The sequence below is a fragment of the Drosophila rhopaloa genome, unplaced genomic scaffold, assembly GCF_018152115.1.
Source record: "Drosophila rhopaloa isolate 14029-0021.01 unplaced genomic scaffold, ASM1815211v1 contig_163, whole genome shotgun sequence".
NCBI classification, from domain to species: Eukaryota; Metazoa; Arthropoda; class Insecta; order Diptera; family Drosophilidae; genus Drosophila; species Drosophila rhopaloa.
In genome coordinates this window covers 3,025,685-3,039,102 of record NW_025335043.1, presented here as the reverse complement: position 1 = coordinate 3,039,102, position 13,418 = coordinate 3,025,685, and the positions used below count along the sequence as shown (strand labels likewise).

The window sequence follows — 13,418 nt, the reverse complement described above, 5'->3', positions numbered from 1 at the left end:
TTCAGTTTTGTCTAAATAGCTTATTATATTTTATTTTCCATTTACAGATGTAATTACATTAAAAACAGCACTTGGTAACGTCAGCCCTGGTTGTTATTGTCATCTGGCAACGCTAACATTTTCCTTCAAAACCATCTGGCCACACCTGTCCATTAGTTTTTTGTTTATGTTGGGACGTTGTCGGAAAAATCGGCTGTTCTCCCGTGTGTCCGTCTGCTATGAAAAGCTGCTAAAAAGCTAAATATAAATATCAGCGCGGCGAACACGTTGGCTGGCTGCATTGTTTTCCCATTTTAATGGGAAATTTTGTGAGTGCGAGTCAGAAAAACGCATCTTGTGTGTGTATATATAAGTATGTAACTGTGGCCGTGTGTGTGTTTCTGTGTGCATGGTGCAATGGAAAAGTGATTATTATAAATGAAAAACAGTGAAATGTGTAAGTGTGGCACTGCAAACGCTTTGAACTTTTCCATTTTCATGTTTTCACCTCGTCTTTTCTTCTCCCCCTCCCCCTCTCCTGCAGACAACCAACTCCCACTTGTACGTGTGTAACGGCAAAGGGTGTTTTGCCTGGGTGTGCGTGCCAGATAAAAGACTTTGAATTTGTGGAGGATACTATAGTGTCAACCGAGGGGTATAAATACGCAAAAAGCCCCTAATATGCAGGCAAGTCCATTAATTACGCCAAAGGTCAAAAGTTAGGCACACTGCCAGGACCCAAGGAGCAATAATAATGTTGTAAGAAGGCGGCGAGCCTGTAAGAAAGAGAGAGAGAGAGAGAAAGGGAGCTGGTGTTTTGGTGTGAGTGCGTGGTAGAACAAAGAGGACGAAAAACACGGCTAAACAAATTCGCCGCAAGACCAATTCGCCGTCAGAAATTGAAAGAAAACAAAAGGATATTATTAAAACTAAACTAAAGACTGCTAAGCTATATATAATTCATAACAATGTCAGCGGCGGAACTTGAGGCAGAAGCTGCCGCCCAGGAGCAAAAACCACAACAACAACAACACCAATCGCAGGGCGAAGAAACAAATACAAACACAACTGCCATCAATGAAAATGCAACCACAACAAACAATTACAACAATAATTTGGATACGGACACCCAGCTACAAATGCACCAGGATCCTCAGCAACAGGAGATCGAGGGCAACAGCAACAATGGGCTTACAGGACTCGGTATTAGTCTGATGAACTCCTCACCGCCGCCGCACAGCTACCGGCACTCGCGGGCCTATCGCCACTTCAAGAATCCTCCCCAGCCGCACATGTGCATCCGCACCACCACGGAATCCGGGGAGGAGCTCTTCATCAACGTCCTCAGCTGGACGCGTATTGTGATACCGCAGGAGCCCAGCGATCCCATCCCTCTTTACGGGGGTATGCGGGTAAGTTTTTGAAGTGTTCCCCAAAACTTTAGTAATATAATATTTTAACAGTTAAAAAAGATCGTATTTTTTTGATAAACCACCCACTATTTATTATTATTTCCTTCGGAAAGAACAATTATTATAAAAAAAAAAAAAAACAAAGCCACTACTGGAGTGGATGCTATTTCTGCGTTTGTAAATACATAACAGCAAAAAAAACACACTGAATAATTCAATATAAAATATATAAATTTAAAACAAGGATTCTTTCTTCTAATTATATTATTTTAAATAAAAAAAAAAGTTTTTTACAATTATTTAAGAAATAGAACTTGTCACAATTTTCTGAAAACTCTAAAAAGTATATAAAACATTTATTTGACAAACATACTTGATATTTGAGGTGAAAAACAATATAAAGATGTGCAATTGGCAAATGGGAAATAAATGGACCACATTAAAATAAACTTTCATGAAACTTGTAATACAACAATCTAATCTTTCTTTCAGGTTCCGCCTGGCAGCCCCCGCAGTCCTCCCATCGTCTTTGCCGTCATGGCCAATCCGGAGGTGCTGAAGGACTCTGGCCGCCACAGCAAAGATCCCGAGGAGCGACGTGCCATGGTGGAGCTAATGTGCGACTTTGTGGAGGCTATGAATCCAGGCGTGAAACTAGTCAGGTAATGTTTTGGAATTTCCCTAAAACTCAAAACTCAATTGGTGCCAAAATTAAAACATACATAGTTATGTGGGTAACTGCAATTGTAAGAATGGTTTAATCTGCAGTCACTGAATGCCGTGTAAGAATGTAATTTTTGAGCTTGATAAGAGGGACTGCAATATTCTTTAATGAAATTCATCATCAGGCAAATAATACTCCGCTTTCATCCCCCAGAAACGCCGTAATACTCAAGGATCGCGACATCTCAGGCGAGCTGAAGGACGTGTGGAACGCAGTGCAGGCGCAGCGCGATCGTGAGCGGGAAGAGCAGATGATGCAACAGCGCCAGCAACAGCACTACCAGAACATCACCACGCAGCAGATGTTTCCCAAGTCACCGGATGCAGTGCGGGCAGCTAGTGCTGGTGGTGCAATAAACGAGGCCAGCTCGCCACCGGCTAACCTGTCTGAGCCGCTGCTGGCAGAGCACGCCAATGGGAACGGGAATGGCAATGGCATCACTTTGGCCGTGTTTGCCCAGCAACTGGACAACAAGGTGGCCAGTGAGCACGGAGAACAGCAGGAGCAATCAGCATTACTGGAGGAAGCTTGCGTGGATCAAACGGATGCGGGCAGCTCAGCGAATGGACCATCATCAGTGCTGGACAATCAAACGGTGGTGGATACCGAACCAGAGGTGAAGGTTGCTCCAGCAGCAGCTGCCACCAATGGAGCCAGCACGCCCACATCCAGCAACTCAACGCCCCCAGCTACGGCCACATCCACTTCCAGTCCAATCCTAGCCCCAGCTCCTGCTCCTGCTCCAGTTGCCACACCGACTCCACCACCCGCGGCCCCCACAAAGAAGGAGAAACTGGGTGGCTTCTTGCCCAATGGCTGCATCTTCCCGCGCTTCAAAAACAACAAGCACAAGGACAAGGACAGCAGTCATAAGGAGGGCAAGAGCAAAGAGAAGACTCTGCTGAATGCACTGAAAAAGAGCAAGGAGAAGAAGGTGGCGCCCAGTGAGCAGCCGACAGAGAAGGCCGCCGCCTCGGACAACGGAACCACGCAGTACGAGAAGAACTGCATCAACAATCTGGAGTGCGAGGTGCAGAAGCTGGACCTGAACAGCGGCAGCAATGGCGACAACAGCATGTTCATCAAGCTGAAAGTTTCGCCGGCCAATGCCACTGCAGCGGCAGCGGCGGCCAAGTAGAGATAATCCTGAATTTACACACACACACAAATCTCGTAGGTAAGTGGGAGTTAGAATGAAAGATTAGGAGGCGGCACTCGCCAGTGAAAGGAGCCACTGCGTCAGCACTTAGGGCTTAGAGTCGTGGGTAGAATCGTGTAGCATATACAAGATTTATATATACAGAATATATATACACTCACACACCCGTTTACACCGTTGGTCAATTTTTTGGATAGCCACTCAGAACCAGGACTAGATGAACTAACAGTTGTGCCATGCTCCAGCTCATAGACATTTATAGACGACAGCGCTTCTCCCAGGATCTTCCTCGGCATTTAACTGACAAAATAACAAACGTATTTACATAGTTCAATATATGTATGATTCGCATACAGTTTGCCTTATATACAACAAGCCCAAGCGACAAGAGCCTAGCAAGAACCAGTTGATAAGCACGAGAATTAATGTATGTAACACCTAATCGTCGAATGAAACTCATGCGCCAAAAGAACATCCCAGCACTCACTCACTCACATCTTAGACTAACTACTAGCTCCATTCCCAAATTGTCTCATCACTTCATCGGGAACCACCCACCAGACATTTCCCAGTCCATATCCGTGTAAAAGTATTAAAAAAACTGCGCAGATCCAAACACCCTAACCCTGGATCGATTGATCTCCACGCTTTGAAGTTGAGGGGCAGTACAACGGGGTGTGTTTTGAAGCCGGCTCAATAGTGCCACAACTAACTTATGTACCTTAGTATACCCGAATGCGAAAACAGTATACAGATCCGCAATGTCGCTATTATGTTTTATTTTTTAAAGTTTAACTTTTAGTTCCTCTTATTGAATACCGAAGGGGGAACCTACTTCTCCTTCTATTTATTTTCCGTGCGTGCTTGTTGTGTTGTAATTGATACTGTTGGAATGTTTAACCTTTTACTGTGTTTATTGTTTGTGCTAACCCAATTCCCTCAACTTCAAACGAAACCACTCACGAATCATATATTATAGAGAGTAAACCACTAGAATTCGAATAAATATTCGGGAAACTCCTCTGAAAAAAGGGAAAACAAAAAGTTTCAACTGCAATATCGGACTGAACAATGCTGCCATATAAAAATATATACATGTAATGACTTTGTATATAAAGTTAGCTACATATTTCCATAAAAGAACGAAATTTCAATTGTGATTCAATCGAAAATCTAATTTTGTTTCCACATCGAAGAATTTTATTGAAGGTCTAAAAAAAACATACACAACGTATACCGAATAAAATATAATTTTGTTTGCTAGGAAAAACATCACGAAAGTGAGAATCCCAACAGAAAGAACTTTTCTTTTTGTGTTTTCTTTTTTTTTAAGGTGCCATACAGGAAGAGTGTATGAGAATTAATCAAAATTGATTTCATCCAATTGGTATTATATTTAAGCCTCGAGTTTCTTTAATTGTGAGTTGGAATGAGTATCGAAAACCCTGAGTAAATACTAGTTTTTAACTGGTTGTAAATGATAAATGCTCGTGTAAAATTAGTATTAAATTAAAGCACGAAACCAACAACAGAAACGGCAACAACATAACACTATAATTACAAATTAAACTAGTTTAAGATTCAAGTCTTCTAAGCGAAGAGCAAAAAGCAATAATTTTACTTGAAAAGAGAGACCGGGCAAGAAAATTATGATGAAAATGCGTGTGGCGAGTTGACAGCAATAGGGGTGAAACTGGAAAACTCTAGAATTTTCAGATGCAAAGATATGTCTTTAAATAATTTACATATTTATTTATTAATCTTTGCTTACCAAGTTTACCAGAGAGAAAACACATTTTTTGGTTCATCCTAACCTCTGAAAAATCTAGTGTTTTCCGGGTCACCCCGGAAAAACTTCTACAACAAACAAACAAACACACATTTGCGGATGAAAAGCCAGCACACAAAAACACACATTTTTATATGTATATGTATGTAATAATAAAAGATCGTATTTGACAAAAGTGTAGTTGAAGCTGCGATTTATTTTGCGAAGGATTCAATAAATATGTGGAATGTTTTTGCTACTGTCTACAGAACGACCTATACAAGGCGATCCATGGATGCGATGGATCTCCTAAATCCGCCAGGATCTGGATCCTACTCATCCTTGTTGTTGACGGCCCGCAGGCGTTCCAGCTCGGCGCGCTCCTCCTTGTTGCGCAACAGTGGGACATTGTAGTCGAAGGCGTAGAAGAAGCCCTTGGGCTCGCCGGTCTCCTCGGGTCCGGGAACATATGGCGGCTCCTCGTGGACGTAGGGCTGGTACTCGGGCTCGGCGGGCTGATAGCGACCCTCCTGCTGATACTCGGCGGCATAGGGATCGGGATTGTGGCCAGCGGCGGCAGCCAGTTCACCCCACAGCTTGAAGTGCTCCTCCTCGGCCTTCAGGACGGCGGGTGTCTTGGTCGCCGGCAGTTTCAGGTGCGCCGGTCGGTTGTCCTCCACATGGAAGCCGGTCTTGTCGGCATAGTAGTTGGCCACAAAGTCTCGGCCATGTGGCTGCACGTACTTGTAGGATCCGGTGACCTTGCCCGTCTCATCGCGCTTCTCGTTCTTGCCCTGGTTCCAGTCCTTGTAGCCGTAGGCGAACTGACCCAGGCCGTCCTGGCCATGGTACTGGTGGGCATCGTAGTGCTCCTCCACATAATCCTCAGGGTGCTCGATCACCCGCCCCATGTACACGAACTGGCCCTGCTCGTTGCGGGCCTCGGGCAGAGGATTCTCCCCGGTCTTGGGTGCATACTCGATGTCGCCGATGCCGCGCAGTTGGGCGCTGTTCAGGAACTGCTGGGCCTCCTCGGGGGTGATGTTGATCTTGAAGATGTTCTCGCCGCTGGCAAGGGTGGCCTAAAATTGGAAGTCAAGCGTGAAAATAATTAGCAATAAGTTAAAGCTCCCCTACAATTAAGGCCGACTTTATGGCCAATTTAGCAAGCTACACAATTCGGGAGAGATCACACAAAAATAATGGTGATGTCATATCATTGATTAAAGTCTCATCTGGCATGTAACCCAAGGTTTGCTTAATTTTTGCACATTGTATAACTTTTTTATTTGCACATTGCAATCGGCACACAATTGACATTTATAGAGTCACAACCCGGATTTTAATTGAATGGATCGGATCTATTCAGAGATGACCGTAAATATCAGCTTAATTATGCAAATTCTCTGCATTTACCAGCAACAGGGCAGCCACGATGAAGCACTTCATTATGGATTCCGATCGAAATTAGAGCTATATATCCAGGTATCACTACGTTTTCGCTGTTCTGCAGTTGGCGGGCTACTAATAACTGAATACCCAAAGCCACTGCTTATATACTAACTTTCAACTCGGCTCCGGTATTGTTGCTTTTTGCCTTTTGCGTTTTGCATAAATCTGAATGAAGATGTGCTGGTGTGTTTCACTGACCAGCAGACCGAGCTTCACCTGTCCGGTTTCTTACTCAGCTTTAGAATCTCGCATCCCACAGTTTGAAGTTCATTATCAACGTCGCTCAAATTCGCACTTCTCACACTCAAGCTACGGATATATTTAGAGAGATGCTGGAATAAACTATGAAAACATCATTAATTGTAAGTATGCCGCTTGGTCAATTAGTTATCTAATAGCTCTGTGGCTTACCCATCTTTTGTTGCCGTTTTCAGAACCCTTTTAGCCGCGATTCAAGTGGCATTTTCAGAGCTTGGCTGTCGGTGTCGAGTATCTCGAAGATACTTTTTTCGCCTCTTGGAATCGATCTGGCAGGCATATAAGGCGGTTGAATGCTACAAATCTGGTTTGGCCCATCTTATCTTGATCGTATAGGCAGTGTGGCTCGCGTTTGTTAACAAATTTGCAAGAAATCTACATTTTATGGGTGCCAACTGGGAATTGACAATTTTTATGATATCATTCATAACTTTTAAAACTTTGTATAACAATTAGGCAGCTATTTTATTAGTTTTAGAAACCCAATAAAAATTATAAAACTCCTATGATGAAATACCATTTCTTTAAGGTAACTTTAGTTTTTATTTCAAATGTAAATTCAGAATACAATAATTTATGAGGTAATCCCCCGTCGAATCCACAAATATCAAACTTTTTACTCTAACCACTTGGCTATGATTTATTTACAATTAAGCATCTTTGAGCGCCCCAATCACTTTTTACTTTTAATTAATGCAAAGTCTAACTTTGGCTCCGGGTTTCCTGTAGATCGGCGGAAGTTTTTGTTTAGACATGCGCCAAGCACTTGAAGTCCGATTGACTGCTGCATAATTAGATGCGGTGCGAGTACAATGGAGGATGCGATGGGTACTCACATCACTCGGATATGCGATCAAATGTCAGTTCAATAAGCCCGGCTCAAAATCGTAATTGGAGACCATGGATCTTGGGTTTCGGGAAGGGTTTTCGCAGCAGCGGTCGTGTTAAACCCATGAAAGCCGCTTATTAGGCGCTTACAAGGGCAACTGCGCAGTTGTTCGTTTACAAAATGACTTAACTATTTAAATAATAAGCACGCTTCACGTTCCAGGCTTGGCCCGTAAACATCTTCAATCTTCGGATCGCGACTACTGCAACAGTCTATTTTGAAAGCCAAGCGTATCCAAAGCGCCACATCATCAGCGGTAGTATCATCCTCACAAGTAGTATTATCATCATCATCGTCTGTTGCCGAGTGTTTCCCACTGTTTTGGGGTCTTTTGGCTATTTTTAAAGCAGACAAAGGCGAGCCAAGCTCGATAAAGAATTTTGTGGGTTCGAAATACTAAACAACTTGAGAACCAACTGAGGTTCTGGGTTGTTTATGATTCACTAACTAGTTAGTCTATGTTATGTGGCAAAAACATAACCTCTGACGTCCAAGTTCTAGATGAAGTAATTTGGTTACTTTGCCACTCCATTCATTTATTTTATTATTCCAGCAATTTCTGGAATCCGCTTTAAAAACAAATAACAAAACTAGCCTCTTATTATTTGGAAATTCATTGATTCATTCTTAAGTTTGTTATTTTGTTATTGAATTCCAATTGATGATGCCAATGTCTAAATAAAAACGAAGACCTAATTTCCAACCAAGAATCAGGTTTTCTGGGCCTCAGCGCCTTAAATTTGGTTGATAATTATTTATAATGTATTGTTATTTTTTGCTGCCTTTAAAATATCAAATAATTGCGTATGATAAATGACGATGATGCTGTTGTCGATGGCAATCGTGCTGTGGAAAACGGATGAAACGTCAATTAAATTTGCATTTATATTTTCGCTTTACGCTATAAGATAAACTTTATCTGCCTAGCCAACTTCCTTATGGTTTTAAAGTTCATTATTCAAAGAGTTTCAATGTAAGCAATTTATAAAATTTTTCATAGTTAAATGAGAACAATAAGAAGGAAGAAGACGGTGGTACTACCAAACTGTTTTATTTAAATGGTATAATTGGCATAAACCTCATTAAACCTGGTTGGTAGTTTATACTTTATAGGCAAATCATTTTCCATAGTCATAACAATTACTCTTCTTCTAGGTGATATTTAGAACGCCACAATTGAATATTCCTTTGCACCTTATTTGGTCATTACAAGTTAAAGATTATACTAGCATATTAATTCACATTAAAACCCATAAAATCTTGCTGGAAAACACACTTGCTTTCCTTTAATGTGGTTTTAACATAGATTCAATTAAATATTCTTTTAGACCTTATTTTTGCTGCAATTATTCCCATATTTGGTTTTAATTTAATATTAATATCAAAACCATTTTTAAGTTTTATTAGTTTTAATGTATTAGTTAAGTCAGAAGCGTATTTTTAAGATTTAATGGTAATAGAATTGAATAGTTCTGCCCTTTTTTTTTTAATTATTTCTAAGTTTAATTAAATATATGCCGTTTGCGATACAAGTATAACTAAGCTCTGTCTGATTTTTGCAAATTTGAAGGCAACAAGCTAAAACCAAATAAACAGGCTTTCTAAAGACCCAATTTTGAATTTAGCTGCTATATCCATCCAAACTTTTCGAACTATCCTTGCCCCAACTTAAAATGGTTGCCTTTTCTCAAATACAACATTCTAAGTTTTGGCGTGTTATTGAATTATCAAGTTAAATCGCTTATAATTGTTTCTACATTTTAAATTATTTTACACTATATTAAATTATTTGTAAACAAACAACAAATGTTCTCATTTTCTTACAACAAAGTTATTTCACACTCATAACTAATTCGATTTTTATAACTTCATGTTGTTATCATTCCACGGAAACTATTTAAATTAAACGGTTATTGTAGTTTCAGACCAAGCAGCCAGTGAGTGTCAAACATAGATCTGTTCTAACGATTAATCGATTGCTGCCGGTTGCCTGTCATCACTAGATTTTGGTATAATTTGGTATATGCCACCCTTCTGGCTCTGGTCACACTGTGTCTGGCCACCAAAAACCCAAACTTAATTAAAGAATTAAATAATTCTAATAATAATTAAGCCGAAAACCCTACGCAGTGCGAGTGCGTAACCGAGAAAAAAGAATCCACACGGCGACAGCGAAATCATGGTAGTGTTGGAGACGGAAAAGGTAAGACCAAAAAGAGAAAAATCGAGCCGCATGGTTTCGATTTCGATTTCGGCTGAGCCGTGGCAGGAACAACAAAAACAGGGTTGTTGCACAAGACAGTCGAGTAGAAAAAGTGTGCAGTTGGCGTGGCTTCATCTCATTATTGTTCACCCGTTTTTTCCAAAAATCAGCATCCGTAATTTCTCGCACAATTATTGTTAAATATTATTCTTGCACGCTGTTGCTACGTCATAGCTATCGCTCTCTCTGTCTCAATCTATCTATCTCGCTTTCGCGGTCACTCGCTCTCTATGCTCCTCTCGCATTTGCATACCACACGTTTTCACTGCTCTCTCGTTTGCTCTTTCTCTCTGTGGCTGGAATTTGTCAAGAAATCGCGTGTGTGTGTGGGTTTCTGTTTCTTTTTGCTACATAAATAGGCGAAGCAGAGCGACGAAAAAGAAAAAAAGAGTAAATTACTGCAATTAAGCAGCCGTGAACAACAGTTAAATCATATTTTTGTCGGCCATTGCAGCCTAAGAACCGTTGGTTTCTCTCCACCACTTTCCACCTCCTTTCTTTCAATTTTTTCAGTTAAACGCGCCGCTGCTTTGAACTCGCACTCGCAGTCTCGAATTATCTGCAACAATGCAAGAAAAAACTCTTTAACTCAAATATAAAACAACAATTCCAATTCTTTCAACAGGCAATCTGTGTTTTTATGTCAAATACGTGCGCGTGTGTGTGTGTGCTGTAAATCCATCGCCACTTTCGATTTGGAGTTCGCTAGGAACAGTTGTTCTTTTTTTTTTACTTACCAGTAGCCCCCAAAGTGAAACAGGATACTCCACATACTCACTACACTAAACACCCCACTCAATATACAAGTTTAACGAGTTTTTTGTATTATCATTACTTAGTTTTTTGGTTAATAATACACAAGGGAAAAGCGAACTGCAGGGAAGATATCAAGAAACAATCCAAAATCCACACACACTCGAACAGAAATCAAAAGCTTCGCTCTCTCGCACACACACGCACCACCACCACAACTATCACAAACACCACGACAGAGAGAGCGGCAAGTGAATCACGGCGAATCCGAATCCTCTCCGGAACTGATCCTACCATCAAACGCATCCAAAAACACGGCCGCCAACATGCAGAGCGACTTTCACAGAATGAAGAACTTTGCCAATCCCAAGTCCATGTTCAAAGTAATACTCTCGGTGCGCCTGTCGCTAAACCAAGCTAATCTAATCTTGAAAATTCCCCCGATCTCTTCTGCTATCTTCCCGCGCAGACCAGCGCCCCAACCAGCGAGCAAGGTCGTCCGGAACCACCCACTCCGGCTGCTGCCCCCGCGAAGGTCGCCGAGCCTAAGGATGTCAAGCCCAAGGAGGATCCGCAGGAGGCTGGTGAGCCCGCCGTCGGAGGCACTGCATCGACCACCACTGCTCCCGCTGGTGATGATGCTGTGCGCACCGAACACCTGTTCAAACACCCGCTCATGAACGTGTGGACCCTCTGGTACCTCGAAAACGATCGAACCAAGTCCTGGGAGGACATGCAGAACGAGATCACCAGCTTTGACACAGTCGAGGACTTCTGGAGCCTGTACAACCACATTAAGCCCCCATCAGAGATCAAAGTGGGCAGTGACTACTCGCTCTTCAAGAAGAATATTCGGTAAGTTTGGTTTTAATGTCTCTTTAAAAGGCTTTTCCTTATTATTGACTCTTCCCTAAATGCAGTCCCATGTGGGAGGATGCTGCCAACAAACAGGGCGGTCGCTGGGTCATCACCCTCAACAAAAGCTCCAAGAGCGATTTGGATAACCTATGGCTCGATGTGGTAAGTAAACAGAAAAATAACACGTGATTTCAAAAAAGAAGTATGCTTAACAAATCAGTCTAAAAATCCTAGTAACGTGAAACAAACAGTTTTTTGTCCCTACATAAAACAACCCTATATTTAGCAAACTTAAATAGTTTATCAGTTTCATATTTTTCCTGTCCTTGCTTTGTAACAAATTAGCTCACCAAATATGTGTTGATACAAATTTTATACTTGGAAAATAATGGAAAATGAGCTTCAATATGTAAAATTAACTTTAACTATCTGTATTTCCCTGCAGCTGCTTTGTCTGATTGGCGAGGCTTTCGATCACTCCGACCAGATTTGCGGAGCTGTCGTAAACATTCGCGGCAAGAGCAACAAGATATGTAAGTATTTTAACTCTCAATTTCTTTTAAATTCCTTTGTTTGACGTCGCCTGCTTTTCAGCCATCTGGACTGCCAACGGCAACAACGAGGAAGCCGCCCTAGAGATTGGCCACAAGCTGCGCGATGCACTGCGTCTGGGACGCAACAACTCGCTGCAGTACCAGTTGCACAAGGACACGATGGTCAAACAGGGCTCCAACGTCAAATCGATCTACACCTTGTAGGCTGCCGGGCCTGGCCCGCCAACCGATCCGATCCTTCAGAGTTAATTAGTTTGTGTCGCCGTTATTTTTGGTTATAAACAGCAGCGATTGATCGTAACTCTTGTCCAAGACCCGCGAAACGAATCCGATATAGACCCTTTTGTTATAAAAAATCGGCAAACAAAATATCAATCTGCTTTTTGTAGTCATTGTCAATAATGGATTTAACGGAAAAGTATAATAAAAACAACCTATATTATAACCGGATATTATTGTCTTTGAATTGGAATTCTGAATTCTCTTAATTTTTAGATCATTTATTGGATGTTGTCTTGTTACGTTTTAATATTATATAATTTCAATAGTTATTCAAACGACCGTACCTTTAGTGTTAATGTGATTTTGGATGTCAATTGCAATACAAAGAATAAATACTTTTCGACGACTTGTATTTAATAAGATCGAGACGAGATGGGTTTTAAATATCAGATGTTTAATTAAAAAAAGTTCACCTACATATTTTGAATAAATTTATACTCAAAACTAAATAAAAAATAGGTTTTACAAAAGTTTTTTGTTTTATCTTGGAAACATTGGGGCGTTGGCCATTTTATTGAGCTCATATTGCCTAACTTCCTAATTTGGAATTGAATTTCCTGCAAAAACATTACCAATTTATAGGGTGACCAGAAGTCCCACTATATCGTTGTATATATCGATAACTTTCCAGTAGTTTAATACAGTTATTTTTTTTTTATAGTTTATAAATAATTTGCAGTTTAATAAGTTGTCCATATATGTGTTTATATATGCTTCATTAGGCCTAGAGTTATAAATAAAAAATCGGTAGTAGTTCAATGTTTTTGGCGGAAAACATGGCTGTTAAAAACAAATGTTATCCAAATATAACCATTCCGTTTTCTTTCTTGTGGGCAAGCTCAAATTAAAGGATTCTTTAATTTACTACAAGTGTTCGATTGGGCGGTGCTTAGGCAAATCTGTAATTTTAATCAAGATAATAAAAACAAATTTTAAATTTTTCTTTAATTTTAACTATATATAGTTCTGCATTAAAATTATAAAACATTTCTTACAGTTCTATTGATCAGAGTTATTTTTGAATGGTATCAAAATTAACAGAGTGCAAAAACCAAAGTGTTAATACT

General features: G+C 40.8%; 3 protein-coding genes across 8 annotated transcripts; 2 read left to right on the top strand and 1 right to left on the bottom strand.

Moving 5' to 3' along the window:
• The first annotated feature begins 127 nt into the window (after window positions 1-127).
• LOC108041713 lies at window positions 128-5,243 on the top strand. Its single transcript, XM_017119708.2, has 4 exons — window positions 128-436; window positions 524-1,391; window positions 1,884-2,053; window positions 2,269-5,243. The coding sequence occupies exons 2-4, from the start codon at window positions 948-950 to the stop codon at window positions 3,251-3,253; spliced, it is 1,599 nt and encodes a 532-aa protein (XP_016975197.2). The 5' UTR covers window positions 128-436; window positions 524-947; the 3' UTR covers window positions 3,254-5,243.
• On the bottom strand, window positions 5,240-6,585 carry LOC108041721. Its single transcript, XM_017119721.1, has 2 exons — window positions 6,459-6,585; window positions 5,240-6,124 (listed from the first exon to the last, which is right to left on the bottom strand). The coding sequence occupies exons 1-2, from the start codon at window positions 6,489-6,491 to the stop codon at window positions 5,375-5,377; spliced, it is 783 nt and encodes a 260-aa protein (XP_016975210.1). The 5' UTR covers window positions 6,492-6,585; the 3' UTR covers window positions 5,240-5,374.
• A 3,078-nt stretch (window positions 6,586-9,663) lies between these two features.
• LOC108041718 (eukaryotic translation initiation factor 4E1) lies at window positions 9,664-12,519 on the top strand. 6 transcript variants are annotated; one of them, XM_017119718.2, is made up of 6 exons: window positions 9,665-9,844; window positions 10,744-11,040; window positions 11,127-11,512; window positions 11,578-11,677; window positions 11,961-12,048; window positions 12,110-12,519. In XM_017119718.2, the coding sequence occupies exons 2-6, from the start codon at window positions 10,984-10,986 to the stop codon at window positions 12,271-12,273; spliced, it is 795 nt and encodes a 264-aa protein (XP_016975207.1). In that variant the 5' UTR covers window positions 9,665-9,844; window positions 10,744-10,983; the 3' UTR covers window positions 12,274-12,519. The 6 variants fall into 6 exon arrangements, with proteins under 6 accessions (XP_016975209.1, XP_016975207.1, XP_016975205.1 ...); XM_017119716.2 differs by having other exon boundaries at window positions 10,530-11,040; XM_017119717.1 differs by lacking the exon at window positions 9,665-9,844 and adding an exon at window positions 9,937-10,019.
• Window positions 12,520-13,418: the final 899 nt, after the last annotated feature.

What these genes read in the sequence shown, in the direction of transcription:
- LOC108041713 (XM_017119708.2), top strand. Translation starts at nt 948, where the DNA reads ATGTCAGCGGCGGAACTTGAGGCAGAAGCTGCCGCCCAGGAGCAAAAA. An exon ending in CTCTTTACGGGGGTATGCGG is followed by an intron (nt 1,392 to 1,883) that starts GTAAGTTTTTGA and finishes TCTTTCTTTCAG; the next exon opens with GTTCCGCCTGGCAGCCCCCG. An exon ending in CCAGGCGTGAAACTAGTCAG is followed by an intron (nt 2,054 to 2,268) that starts GTAATGTTTTGG and finishes TTCATCCCCCAG; the next exon opens with AAACGCCGTAATACTCAAGG.
- LOC108041721 (XM_017119721.1), bottom strand. Translation starts at nt 6,491, where the DNA reads ATGAAGTGCTTCATCGTGGCTGCCCTGTTGCTG. An exon ending in TCGTGGCTGCCCTGTTGCTG is followed by an intron (nt 6,125 to 6,458) that starts GTAAATGCAGAG and finishes TTCCAATTTTAG; the next exon opens with GCCACCCTTGCCAGCGGCGA.
- LOC108041718 (XM_017119718.2), top strand. Translation starts at nt 10,984, where the DNA reads ATGCAGAGCGACTTTCACAGAATGAAGAACTTTGCCAATCCCAAGTCC. An exon ending in ATCCCAAGTCCATGTTCAAA is followed by an intron (nt 11,041 to 11,126) that starts GTAATACTCTCG and finishes CTTCCCGCGCAG; the next exon opens with ACCAGCGCCCCAACCAGCGA. An exon ending in CGGCAAGAGCAACAAGATAT is followed by an intron (nt 12,049 to 12,109) that starts GTAAGTATTTTA and finishes CCTGCTTTTCAG; the next exon opens with CCATCTGGACTGCCAACGGC.